General features: G+C 40.5%; 1 protein-coding gene across 1 annotated transcript in view; it reads right to left on the bottom strand.

Annotated features, from left to right (window-relative positions):
- Positions 1-14,304, bottom strand: part of nbeal1 (neurobeachin-like 1) — a 60,479-nt gene that overhangs the window by 38,601 nt on the left and 7,574 nt on the right. Inside the window, exons 3-5 of the mRNA XM_085348764.1 lie at positions 2,980-3,071; positions 1,619-1,780; positions 1,390-1,471 (exon numbers count right to left, since the gene is read on the bottom strand). Of these exons, the coding sequence (XP_085204890.1) occupies positions 1,390-1,471; positions 1,619-1,780; positions 2,980-3,071 (336 nt within the window). The remainder of the gene's footprint in view (positions 1-1,389; positions 1,472-1,618; positions 1,781-2,979; positions 3,072-14,304) is intronic.

Genomic DNA, 14,304 nt, shown 5'->3' with positions numbered 1-14,304 from the left:
TTCTTTGTTTTTACATTCATCAGATCCCAATCAGATCAAATATCAAAGAGAAATTAAAAATGCATGCCGTGGAAGAGTTCGGGTCTTAGGGGGTTAAATTAAAGTTGATTACGTCGATTAAGCATCACGAGGCGGAGGGTGGGGGGTGGTTCCCTTGTTTTTTTGTTTTTTTTTGCTGGGAGTTGGCAACCCTATTAGTTAGGTTGTTTAATATTTCTGCTAAGTACTCTTTAAAATACCAGAATAGGGAGGATGGTGCAGGTGTAAGGTTATTAGCTTGATGAGTGTTGCTGAACTATGAAACATCTTGGGTACAGTGTACTTTTTGAATATAGGTATAACAGAATAGCTTTAGTGGGTTTTTTTGTTTTTTTTAAACTTGGCTATGAACTTATACACAATGCAGCAAGATATTAAAAAAAAAAACAGTTTTATTAATTAAAAAATACACTATATCGGATTCATATCGGTAGATATCCAAATTTATGATATCGTATCGGACATGAAAAAGTGGTATCGTGCCATCTCTAGTGAGAATGCAGGGAAACGTTTCCATAAAGGTCATATTTGCAAACTTGTCACTGCACAGTAGAGCAGAGCACCGATCCCCTAATTTGCTAAATCATCTTTAAAGGTTTTCCATTAATTCTACAAGTAGTTCTCCAAGTTAGAAAGTAATTTTCTTGATGTTTTAAATCTCACTTAATTGAAACTACAAAGTGATGAAAATGACTGCAGCCTTGCTGTGATAAAATGTTCAACTTCAGAGATCAAGCAGACATGCTGTCTTAACAATCATTATCTATATAATAAATAATAAGACAAGGAGAAGATTGTGCAGTGTATCTTTCTCTAGAACTACTAGAACAATGACTGCAAAGACAAAAAAATAAAGCAAATTAAATAAAAAAAATGTCCACCATTTGAAAAAAATAGAATTGGTGCAATTTTTATGGAATTGTCTGTCAAACAGCATCAGTGGGTGACATTACAATGGCTACATTCAAGTTTTCCATATGCTGTATGTTTATAACTGACATTCTCTGGACTTTTAAAACCATCACATCAGCTCACCAATGTCTCAAACGTTGGTCAAACAAAACAGAGCTCACATTTTTTGCATTGTCCTTCCTTTCCTTTCCTTTTTCAGTATAAAACAGTTTAAAGGTAAATAAATGAAATAATCTTAAATTGTGTTAAGGAAGGTTTCATCTTTAAGTCTATGACATTTTGGAGATGGGTTCATCTTCTGCTAAATTAATATCAAAAAGCATGCATATTAGATTTGAACTTCTAAACATTGAGCTTCTTTTTCCACTCTAAATTAATACATTCTTCAAGACCACAGGACACAGAAATATGTGCAAAAGAAAAAGGGAGGAGTCAGACCTGCTGAATATAAAGTGTTGTCATGGTGATGATGTGATTGATGTAGGAGCAAGTACCAATCTCCTCCACATTGGATAGGTTCCTTTCGTAAACATCGAATCATGGACACACAAACACACAAGACAAGTCAACTGTTAACTTCTCCATCACTTACTTTTGAACACCTACTTCATTAGAGTGAAATTTCATCTCAGCAACTTTACAGCATGTGTATGTTTAACATCCTGACCTGCAGATGATGATGAGGAATTTGAGCAGCAGCAGTGCTAGGTTTTGCTGCTCGGGCTCCAGGCCGTCAGAGGCTTTTTGGACACACTGCAGTAACTGGTGGCGCAAAACCTGCAGGATGTTGTCTGGGAGGAGCGTCAACACCGGGGGAACCTCTTCTGGTCTGTAGACACAGAAGCATCGCAAGCACATAGCTGGATGAAAAGGAATGTCGACTCCATGTTTGTGTACCAGGATCAGCAGATTATCAAAGCACCATCTGCTCTCACCGCGTCGTACACATGCCTGGTGCATTCAGGCATTCATTACTAGAGAAAAAAATTGCATGACTGCTGCACTCTGTTCATATATGTGAGAGAGAATCCCATGGTAGGGAAGCAGATGTGACAGCTGCAGAGGAAGGGAATGAGATGAAGAGGATGGGGGAGAAGACAAATGGAGGGAAGAGAGGACAAAGATGCAAGGAGGAAGAAGAACATGACATCATTCAAAGGACGAAAAAAGCAAATAACAGGCTGGCAGATAAAAACCTTAGCCAATTAGACTGAAACACCCATATTCTGCCATCCTACTCCACCCAATCCTGTGGCTCTGCCTTGCTCATAAAATGTGACTGACTTCATAAGGCTTCATCTGAGGTTCATGCGATCACAAGTGGCAGAACAGTGTTAACCAAGCTGCTCTAAAATCCTAGATACACGCTCTCCAATGATGAGTGGGTGTCTCTCACTTAACTGATTTGTGTTGGCATGGTGCTTTTGATGCAGAGCATCACCTGCAACAAAATTAAACCACTCTGCACAAAAGCATCTGTTGTGGCCATGCTATTTCAGGCTGCACTGTGGAAAGCTCCACGGTGTGTGGTCATGATGTGGATGACATACAAGAGGAGGTAGCTCTGAACCCGCTCCTTACAACTGATTAGATGGCACTGGTGTATTATTAAGTATATTAGCATATTAACATCTCGTTTGAATACAATTTAAATAAAACCCAAACCAAAACATAGCAGCAACCAAAATACCAAACTTGAGGCTTCGTTAGTAGTGCACGTACCAAAAGGGAACAACACAAATTGTGTTGGCAATCTACTTTGAAATAATTTGCTGATAAATGAAAACATTGTTAGCTAATAATGGTGCACATGCTAGAAATAAGAGCGTAAATTACCATCCTATTAAAATATTCCTCATCAAGAAGACAAGTCATTGTCAGTGTTTTCTCCTGCCAAACCAGTGTGGTTTGGTTAAAGAATAAGAATGGGTTATTCAGTGTAAATGCTAATTCCGGTTTATGACCATTATATATGTTATACTGAAAGAAAGCTTCAGGCACTCAGCATTGCAATTTGCCACAGTTTACCTTGAAGGTGTCTTTTCAAAGTCTACATCGAGACATCGCTCGTAGGAGCTGATGAAAATCTCCAGCCATAGCTTCAAGTAGTCTGGATCCCTCTGAGAAAAGAACAGAAGGGTGCAGAGAGGAAACAGTATTTTTAGTTACCTTTGTAGACAAATGTGTCATACTTAGAATAAATAAATGGCTGACAGCGGACAGACTGTAATTTGATTGAATTTATTGTTGTGTGGTGTATGTGTGAGACATTAATGACTTTTCTGTGTGGAACTTCAGGAAGCAGTTGCTGGTAAATGTGAGGTCGACATCAGATTTCTGACTTTTGGAATACCATTGAATCCTGGCACCTCATGCATCCCTTCGTAGTTCTTTCAATGTTCCCCAACACTGCCCCATGACCTCCTAACTGTACCTCAAAATTGTTTCGCAGTTCCACTCTTCCTCACTGTCCAGTGAATGGTCCTCACAGGGATAGGAAACAGCAAACATGTGTATGCTTATATTGGGGGGGTCACCATTCTAGTCTGACATTTCATTCTATACTCAGCTGATGTACAAATCTATACAATTGTGGAATTCCTATTAAATATTTGTATATGAAATTTAGATATTTAATTTTACTTCTGCAAAGTTACATCAAGATTGGTTTTCTCATGTAGGAGGAACTACGGAAGACAGATACATAAAATCTTTACAATGATAATGGATTGGATTTATATAGCGCTTTTCAAGGCACCCAAAGCGCTTTACAATGCCATTATTCATTCACTCTCACATTCACACACTGGTGGAGGCAAGCTACGGTTGTAGCCACAGCTGCCCTGGGGCAGACTGACAGAAGCGAGGCTGCCATATCGCGCCATCAGCCCCTCTGGCCAACACCAGTAGGCGGTAGGGTAAAGTAATGGCCTGCATTTGTATAGCGCTTTTCTAGTCCCTAAGGACCCCAAAGCGCTTCGCACTACATTCAGTCATTCACCCATTCACACACACACACACACATTCACACACTGGCGATGGCAAGCTACATTGTAGCCACAGCTGCCCTGGGGCGCACTGACAGAGGCGACGCTGCCGGACACTGGCGCCACCGGGCCCTCTGACCACCACCAGTAGGCAAACATGGGGTTAGTATCTTGCCCAAGGATATTTGGCATGCAGGCAGGGGGCAGCCTGGGATTGAACCACCGACCTTCTGATTAGGGGTTGATCTGCTCTGCCACCTGAGCTACAGCCACCCCGTGTCTTGCCCAAGGACACAACGACCAGGACAGAGAGCCTGGGGATCGAACTGGTGACCTTCCGGTTACATATACGCTTCCCAACCCCTTGAGCACGGTCACCCCATTATAAGATGACAATTGCCCTTAGAAAAATAGTCCAAAGACATAATGTAGCATGATGATATTTCAATTGAAACATGGATAAAAAAAGGATATTAATCTCACGCAGATTTGGTTGTTGAACTAGAGCACTGATGCTGGAGAGGACTAGCTGTTAGCCTCTGTGTTTACCTATGCTGTTAGACAAGCAGAAGGAGAATGATCTCAAGAATAAAACTAAGCTGATTTCAGTTTAAGCACACTACCTCTATGCTTATGTGCACATCAGATTTAGCTAATCACCCCACATCATTTAGGATTGAGTAAATATTTCCCAGTGCCTTTTCTACATTTGGCTCTGGTTATATTAGAAGCAAGAAAAACACATACATACACTTCTGGTCAAAATGTTTTAGAACACCCGAGTTTTTCCATATTTTACGTGAAAACATCTAGTTTAAAATCTCATTGCACTCTGAAATGAAAGCATAGTACAAATAAGCAATTGGAGTTAAAAAATAAATCAAGGAATCAATTTATAGACCAAAATGTATTTTAAACTTTTGACTAATCAAAGTAGCGACCTTTGGCAGATATAATAGCTGAACACACCAGTGGCATTCACTCTACAACAGAGATCAAATATTCTTCAGAAAGTTCTTCCCATATCTGTTGCAGAGGTTCCCAGTCAAAGAAAAATTTTAAATTATGAAACTGACAATTATGAAACTTTTTGCTTGTTTATTTATTTGTTTTTTCTTTTGCATACTGTGTCAAGCTTTCCTGTATATAATCATGTCCTAGATTTTGGAGAAAACAAGAAATTGATTAAAATTTTATTTAAAAAAAAAAAAATCAATAGATTCATATTTATACAAGCAGTGTGTTTATGTGTGTGTGTGTGTGTGTGTGTGTGTGTGTGTGTGTGTGTGTGTGTGTGTGTGTGTGTGTGTGTGTGTGTAAATTATGTGGTTCACACAACAAGCTGCAATGTTTGACCAGACTTTTGTGAACCTCTTTTCACAGCATTGCTTCATATTCAGAAGCAACAGAATTTGAATTTAAGGTTTAGTGTATACAAGCAAAATAAGAATGAGAGGCCGTGGTTCCTGTAACTGATGGTGACACACGTGCGTTTTTCTTAGGGTGTGAAAGCTAAAACTTGCACCTGACTGAATGGAAAACAGGCCCGGCAGTGTTCCTAACAGTCACATTTCTAGCAGCCGGCTGACCGGCATTTCCTAAATTCCATGGAACAATGCCCAGAGAAAGATGGGATACCAGCATCAGCTGGAGATGAGGACTGGCCAGACAGGAACAAACAAGACAACACACACAAGTGACAGTGCTACAATAAATTACTCCGGAAATTTTTTTATTACTGTGACATGCAGTATTACATGTAATATGTTGCATTAGTAAATGTAACATATTTAGAACAATGCATTTTTTTGTCACTGCTACATCCTTTGCACTATAACATTACATTTTCCTTACCTAATGCCTGACTTTGTTTGTTTTGCTTTATATAAAGAAAGACCTATGTATCATAATCAGAATGTAATAATCCGGAATTCAGGAAATAAAGTCTGATGTTCAAAATTTCTGGCGGAGGACATCCAAAGCCTTCACTGTGTCCCTCCCCATTGCTCACACAAAATCGATGCCAACTGGTCTGACCTGAGGACACTCAAAATGAATGGCTGCAAGCAACGCGTACAGAAACATATTTTTCACATTGTTCATATAATCTCCGAACATTGAGCATAATTGATGGGTGTGTGTGGCAGTAACAGCATTTGCAAGTAGTATTGTTACAGCAGACACTGCAACAGGACTTCAACTAAGGATGATTTACTGTCTCTAATTAATCTACTGCTCATGTTTGGTTAAGTGCTTTGTTTAGAAAATGTCAAGTTAGTGTTTTGTTTGCTTAAAAACCAGAGCTGTAACAACTAAATACTTGCCAATGTCTCTTAAGAAAATTACTAAAATGAAAAAAACAAACAAAAAACCCCAAACAACAACATAAAACCCCCACACAAATCTGATCGTTTCAGCTCTGTATCACAGACGTAACTCTGAAAGCATCATTGATTCATCATACACAAGTTATCTCTTGTTCAAGCACTCTTAACAGATGCTGTCATAAGGACTTTGGGCCATCTGGAGGGTGTGAGTGAGCAATCTAGGTCAAGGAAAACTGAAGAGTTAAACATGGCAGATTATAGCAACACTCGGTTTATTGAGCATTTGGTAGAGTAGTCTGACCCCTACTCATTCAGAGGTCTTTAAATATTTAGATCATGATTTGGTGGTAACCCCTCTGACCCCCTTTATAGAGTTAACTAAAAAGCCCGGAGCTTTTTAAAGGCCTTAGCATTCACTCTCTAGGGAACTGCCTACTGATATTATGACAATCAATCCAGTGAAAACTGTGTGAGAGGTAAAAGTTTGAGTCCGTTCAAGCCATGAGGAAGTACAAGAATTTTGAAGCGATGTAATGCTACTCCTCTTCTCGTTCTGTTGCTTCTGCCTAACGAAATTTGTACAAAGGGAGCTATAACAAGAACTCACATCATACAATGCCCGTATGCAATATATGTAAAATTAGGGCTGCTCAATTAATCGAATTTTAATCACGATTACGATCTGGGCTTTCAACAATCATTAAAAATGACTGAGCCGATTATTATCCCCTCCCTCATTTATCCGCGACACCTTAAAGGCCGGTCCATGAAAATATTGTCGGGCATAAACCGGTCCGTGGCGCAAAAAAGGTTGGAGACCGCTGATTAAGAGGACCCGAGGGAAGCTCGGAAAGCTAAGCAGAAGTTATTTGGAGAGGAGAGTGACTGCCGTTGGTTGAAAAGAGAGGTAAAAAAAACTTCAGTGGTGGTGCACACTATTTTATATTATTTTTTAAAGTCATTATTCAATACATTGTTATTGTTAACCCTTTAAAGCCGGTCAGAGCAGCACGCTCTGTTTTGTGTAACTATTTTTAAATCCCTGTAGAACCTGAACCGTGTAAGCTAGCGCAATAAACCGGAGGAGTTGTACTTACATCTTATGCCATCAGCTTGTCCTCAGTCACGGTTTCCTTCCACATATAGCTTTGCAAAAATGGCATAAAAAGCGCTTGCAGGAACAAAAACATAATATTCCAGAAACACGCTTTGCCGATCCGATCAGCTGCTCGTAACACTTCGCACATTGAAACAAACGTCACCGCTAACTATCACATGTCCGCCATTTCCTGCCCGAAACCGGAAGTGACGTCATTTTCGCGGAAAATGTAGTTTCTTTTACTTGTAGGCCTTAAAAGCCTATACTGGTCATGTTTGACTTTTCTGAATAGTTGCTGGGATGCTTAGAACTCGAATTGCACTGCTGGAAATAGTTTATTTTGATGCACCTGCTGTTTTCATTGCAAATTTGCATCATAGGATTGTTTTTGTTTTTCCTGCAGTATATAAAAATTGCTGTATCTCCAAAATAAAACTATGAAGACACTCAAAATAAATTTCCTGTTGTTATAAACTATTTTTTGCAACTTTTTTGTATTTAAAGTTTTGAGGGATAAACCTCTTAAATTTCTCCAAGTAGAAATATATGTTAAAAAACAAAAACAAAAACGATTTTCAATTTTTTTGTAGTTTATTGCACTTTTTTGCAATTAATGTAGTTACTATGGACTTAATGTATACATATTATTAAAATATGGGCTATAACAATTGTATAGCAACTTGAAATGCTCCCACAAATGGCACTACAACATGTAAAAAAATAATATAAGCTCTGGCGGACTTAGATAAGATAAGATAAGATAAGATAAGATAACCTTTATTAGTCCCACACGTGGGAAATTTGTTTTGTCACAGCAGGAAGTGGACAGTGCAAAAGTTATGAGGCAAAAATTAGAATACAATAAGAATAAATACAGTACACAACTGTACAGAATAGAATAAAATAAAATACTATATACAGTAGAATAAAATAAAATAAATATACAATAAGATAAAAATAGAATACAAATACAAATACTATATACAACTGAGTAAAAATACAACGATGGCAGAAAGGATTATTGCACTTAGTATTATTGCATATGTATGGATGTGTGTGCTTGATCAGTTAAAGTCTTTATTATGGAGTCTGACAGCAGTGGGGAGGAAAGACCTGCGAAATCTCTCCGTCCCACACCGTGGGTGCCGCAGTCTCCCACTGAAGGAGCTGCTCAGTGCTGTCACAGTCTGCTGCATGGGGTGGGAGATGTTGTCCATCAGGGATGACAGCTTAGCCGCCATTCTCCTGTCACTCACCACCTCCACTGGGTCCAGAGGGCATCCTAGAACAGAGCTGGCCCTTCGGATCACCCTGTTCAGTCTCTTCCTGTCCCCAGCAGAGATGCTGCCGCCCCAGCAGACCACGCCATAAAAGATAGCAGAAGCCACAACAGAGTCATAGAATTTCTTCAGGAGTGGGCCCTCCACTCCAAACGACCTGAGTCTCCGCAGCAGGTACAGCCTGCTCTGCCCTTTCCTGTAGAGGGCGTCTGAGTTATGAGTCCAGTCCAGTCTATTGTTCAGATGAACACCAAGGTACCTGTAGCTGTCCACAGCCTCAATGTCCATACCTTGGATGTTCAGTGGTTGCAGTGGAGAATGCTTGTGCCTGCGGAAGTCTACCACCAGTTCCTTGGTTTTACTGGCGTTGATCTGGAGGTAGTTCAGCTGGCACCAGTCCACAAAGTCTTGGGTCAGACCTCTGTACTCACTTGGTTCTATGGTAGGTCTTAAAGGGTTAAATAAATATCGTCAAATAATCGAGATCTCAATTTCAGTGAAAATAATCGTGATTATCATTTTTGCCATAATCGAGCAGCCCTATGTAAAATAAAACTGATTTTGATTGGATGTTAAGTAACTCTGTATTTGGCACTTTCTCATTGCTGTGACTTCACTTATATGGGAGCTCAGAAAACATCCCATCATTCCAAAGGCCGACAAACAGGAAGACCGACTTGACAAATAAATAATGGAATAATTCACTCCAGTGACTTTTATCCAGAGTGTATATTAAAGACTGATGCCGTTACCATGACGCCACCCATTGGTTTTGGACTCTACATTCTGAAGCCTCAAATTAGCATTTCGGCTGCCACCCTTTTAGCTTTTTGGAGCCAGAAGTTGTCATTGCCAGCTGTAGTCCAAGCTACCACAAGACCTAGAGAAGCAGTTGAATATTATGATTTGTAACCTAGCCAAACCAGCTGCAGCTGGAAAGTAAAACTTGACACATAAATCGTGAGGCTGGTTATGAGTGACAGAAAGATGGGACATTAAAATTATATTATACTGAGGATGGGGTTAAAATAAGTCACAAAATATACTCATACAGGCAGCCAGCCCATATAAAACCTATGTTCGTGAAACGGTGAAGGAGAAGGCAATTCATAAACCAATTTACAAAACTCCTTATCAAATCCCTGCATAAACAAAAAGAGTTTGCAGACTACTAATTCAGAACTAAGGAAAAAATATTAGCTGGAAAAAATAGAATCAGTGTTTCTTAGCCAGCACAGCCCCTGGCTACAGAGGGGGAGACTGCTTCTGTCTGCGTGTCAGAGTGGGAATCAGCCAGCGCTGTGCTATTCCAAGTGAAGTCATCAGAATAATCCTGTGACGCTGACCTCCGTCTGCGCGCGTGTGTGTGTGTGTGTGCGCGTGTGCGTGTGTGTGTGTGTGTGTGTGCGTGTGTGCGTGTGTGGAAGAGACAAAAAAAGAAGAAAAGAGAGAGAGATGTCGGACTGGAACTCAGCAGGAACCACGTGTGTAATATGTTCTGCTAGGAGGCCACGGTCTGTCTTCTGTGTGTGCTTCTTTCCCCGTGTTACCCCGTCACTTACAATGACAGAGAAAAACATTTATTATTGGATGGTAGAGCAGGGCGATATGGTCAAAAATATTTATCACGATATATATTTGAAAATTTGCGATAACGATATAACTGACGATATAATTGATGCGAGACAAAATACAACTCCACAACATTACTAGCGCAAAAACACAACCTTCCATTTATTTTCACTTAAACAAGAAGCTGGTTTTTATGTACATTAAAGCTTTATAAAAATGTAACAGTGCAAATGCAAATTCCTTGCTGAAAGTTTAACCAAAAGGCATTTCCAGTAGAAATGTGCTGACATATCCTGAGCATAACCATGTATAATATCCACTGAAGTTAAAAAGAGGTGCTTTGCTACATTAAACTGCAGTGTGCAGTACGTATTTTTCGGACCATAAGGTGCACGGGATTATAAGGCACATTAAGCGAAACAAAGCAGTCAGATAAATCAAACTTTATTAAACTCATTCTTCTTGCTTCCTCCACTTCTGTACCATTGATTCATTAATGTTGAATTCTCTGGCAGCTGCTCTATTCCCATGTTGTTGCAGTATATTAATGACTAACCTTGTATTGTGGATGGATTATCTCAGTTGTTCTCCTGACTGAAGTTTGGTCCGTTTACAGCATCCTGCCATGCGATTGCATTTGTCTCTAACCATCAGGAACCTTAACGTTAACTTTTATAAGTGGAAAAGTGTTAGTGTTCGTCCTCCAGCTTCACTGTTTATGTTATGCTAACATAGCTGTGTCGCTAGCGATCACGTAGCACATCATTATATACCAGCTAGCCCAACTTCAGTAACCCTACAAACGTCACTGCTGTTTAGTTTCCTGTCTTCATTTATGTTGGAAGTGATAGCAGAGCTGTACGTTCGAGTTTTTTCAGAAATCTCTCAGTCAGAACATGCAATATCATGCTTAGGTAACTAGCGAAACTAGCGAGCTAACTTCCGCTAGTTTCCTGCTAACTTCTAACTCCGTTAAATGTAATAAATTTTGTTTTCATGGATGCCTGGAAGTTAAACTTCATAGTTACACTTGGTAAAGCAGCAATGCTGATCGTTTTATTAAAGATGAAAGAATTTAGACAGTTTTTAACTCTCAGTGATGCTGCAGTGTTCTTTTGACCTGAAGCATACGGAGTTTAGGACCCAGATTACTTCCAGATTTACGAGCATCTTAGGCTACGTTCACACTGCAGGCGAAAGCGCATCAAATCCGATTTTTTTGACCCTATGCGACCCATATCCGATCATGCTATGACAGTGTGAACGGCGCAAATCCGATATTTTCAAATCCGATCTGGGTCACTTTCGTATGTGGTACTGAATCCGATACATATCCGATGTTTTAGAAAGCGACTGCTGTTTGAACGGTCAAGTCGCATTAAATCCGCCTTTTACGTCACCGACACAAGACTGAAGCTAATTATCAGCACCCGAGAAGACATCGCGAACGCTTCCTGGCCATCCAGTGTAGATGTCAGTGAAACTGTTGGGAAGACAACGTAAACATTTTATTTGTACTGTATAATCTACAGATTCTGACAGAAATCTGCAGCTATCCTTTGAAGCACCGCTCCTCTCTTAAACAGCAATAAGGATCATTATTAGGTTATTTACATTATTATGTAAATAACAAAATAACTTAAAGCAAAAATTGGGAAACGTGAACTCCGAAGTCTTTTTATTAAGGGCCATCAGTCAAACAATACTGTTGCTCTGGGTCTAAACAGAGCGCTTTGTGTGTGACATCTTCTTTTGCGCATGCGGGCCGCTTTGAGCGTTCACACTAGAGCGTGTTTGCTGTCGCATTTTATTTGTAGTGTGAACGAGCAGACAAAAAAAATCGGATTTGATCAAAAAATCGGAATTGAGCATTAAGACCTGCAGTGTGAACGTAGCCTAAGTCCGACAAATACGACAATAACGACAGCCGCTTGCATGTTCTGCAAAAAAATGTGCTTTGTCGTGTGTCTGACGGACAAACACCAAACCAGTTCCACATCACTGAAGTTGCACCATTTTTACAAACCAATTCTGGTTCATCTGTTTCACTCAACAATCGGCCATGTGCGTATGAAAACAAAGGCACTGCGCATGCGCGTTTTACTCATATTCTATCGCGATATTTCATTTTCCTATTGTTGCCTAACATTATACCGGTATTACCGTGAACGGTATAATATGGCCCAGCCCTATTGGATGGTGCCCACACTGCTCTTTAACCAGAGCAATAAACAGTCTATTGTCTTAATGTACATATGAATGCTGCTGCCAGGAAATTAGAAGATGATGATTTAAGCCAGTAGTTTCCCTCTCAAGTGAGTTTGTGGCTGAATGACTGTGTGTATGTCTCTTAAAGAATGTCCTCTTTTAGGCAGCAGCTTGGGAGCACAGATGCCCATTGAGGGTTTGTACTGTGGCAGGCAGGGGACACACCCTGCTCTACATTGCCCTGTTTATCCTCAGCCTTCATCACAGCCCCCCCCCCACACACACACAATCACACACCTTGTCCAGCCAGACTCCCACAATATTCTTGTGTCCCAATGTGTATACAGACAGTTCCCATGAGAGAATCACATGCCTCTATGATTTAGTTCATTATCATATTAAATTCTATGCCCAGCTACATCACAATCCCAAATATCTGTTTAAACTGACCTCTGTAAACCTTCCAAGGTCAACAGCAACACAGACCAATGCACGTCCTTCTTAACAGAGAAATCCCCACTGACCCAGACTGGATTTATCAATAGCTCTCAGTCATTTCGAATGTCAGAGACATGCATGAACGAAAAGAAAAAGCTGAAGGGCTAAAGAGAGACCAATGCTGGATTTTCTAATTGTTACTCATTTTTTAAAAACAAAACAAAACAAAACAAAAAAAAAACAACAACAACAACAACAAAACGATTCCTTCTGGAGTCTATTCTCATTCTTGACCATCCATTTATTTTCTACCACTTATCTGGGTCCAGGTACAGTCTAAGCAGCCATGCTCAGACGCCACTCAACCAATCACCACCTCCAGCTCCACTGTGGGGAATCCAAGGCGTTCCCAGGGAAGCTGTTTCATTCCTAGGGCATTAAATACTGCTTTTCTGTCAATGCTCTATAACTCTAAAACTGTATGTCGTCATTTTGCCAGGATCTTTAGTTGCATCGTTTTGACTTGATCTGTTATGAGATGCTAGACAGGTCAGCCAGCTGGTCGGGTGGCAGTTCAGGGGAACCTGGTTAGGTGGAAGTGGCATAGAGTCGCTGAAACCACAATGTTTAAAGGCCTCCTCCCTTTAGATTTAATAGACGGCTGTGGTTTTTCTGTTTCTGCTGCCATACAGGCTTACAGCACTACCCGTCACTCTGTGACAACTCCTCTGGCCATGACATAAGTGCCAGAGGTGGGTGGGTGTGTGCGTGTGTGCGTGCGTGTGCATAGGGGTCCACACTGCACGAGGCACGTCTGATACACCCTGTTAGTGACATCAGTGTTATGCCAGAGATATTCATAGCATGGAGGGAAAATGAGAAGCAAGAACTGCACCAGGGAAGAAAGTTAGCCTGAGGGAGCAAACTTCACGGAGCAGTTCATTCAGTAAACCGAAGCCTGAGTGCATGAGCTTGTCAGACTGCATGAGGTATGGCGTATGCACATGATTGTTTGTGTGTGTGTGTGTGTGTGTGTCAGCAGAAATTAGACTGGGTAATCTACTTGACCAAATATGTGAAAATCTGAAACCTTGCACCATTTCCAGCTTGACTCTTTTGCTTCCGATTTCCACCAATGCTTTCACTGCATGCTGATTCCCATAAGAGCAAGGGTTTATGCAAATTACTGGCATTTGCTCCAATCCAGTGAAAAAGCAGGGTGGTGTGGGGTGACATCACACAGGATGATGGTTCTGTGAATCCCCTGTGTTGTGGACAGTTGAAAAAGAGAGTGAGGACTGTTCCTCTTAAGTTACCAGAGTCAACTTTAAAGCCACAGGAGGGTAAAATGTTCCCTGTGCTTGGTTAAATCAAAAAGGCTTTTCTGCAGCACATAATGGCCTTAAGAGCGGAACTGGCACGATTCAGGAATCTGCTAAACC

This window comes from Diplotaxodon limnothrissa, linkage group LG23 (assembly GCF_057381915.1).
Source record: "Diplotaxodon limnothrissa isolate DT_005_m linkage group LG23, D_limnothrissa_male_GT1.1, whole genome shotgun sequence".
NCBI classification, from domain to species: Eukaryota; Metazoa; Chordata; class Actinopteri; order Cichliformes; family Cichlidae; genus Diplotaxodon; species Diplotaxodon limnothrissa.
This window is presented reverse-complemented; position numbering and strand designations above follow the sequence as displayed.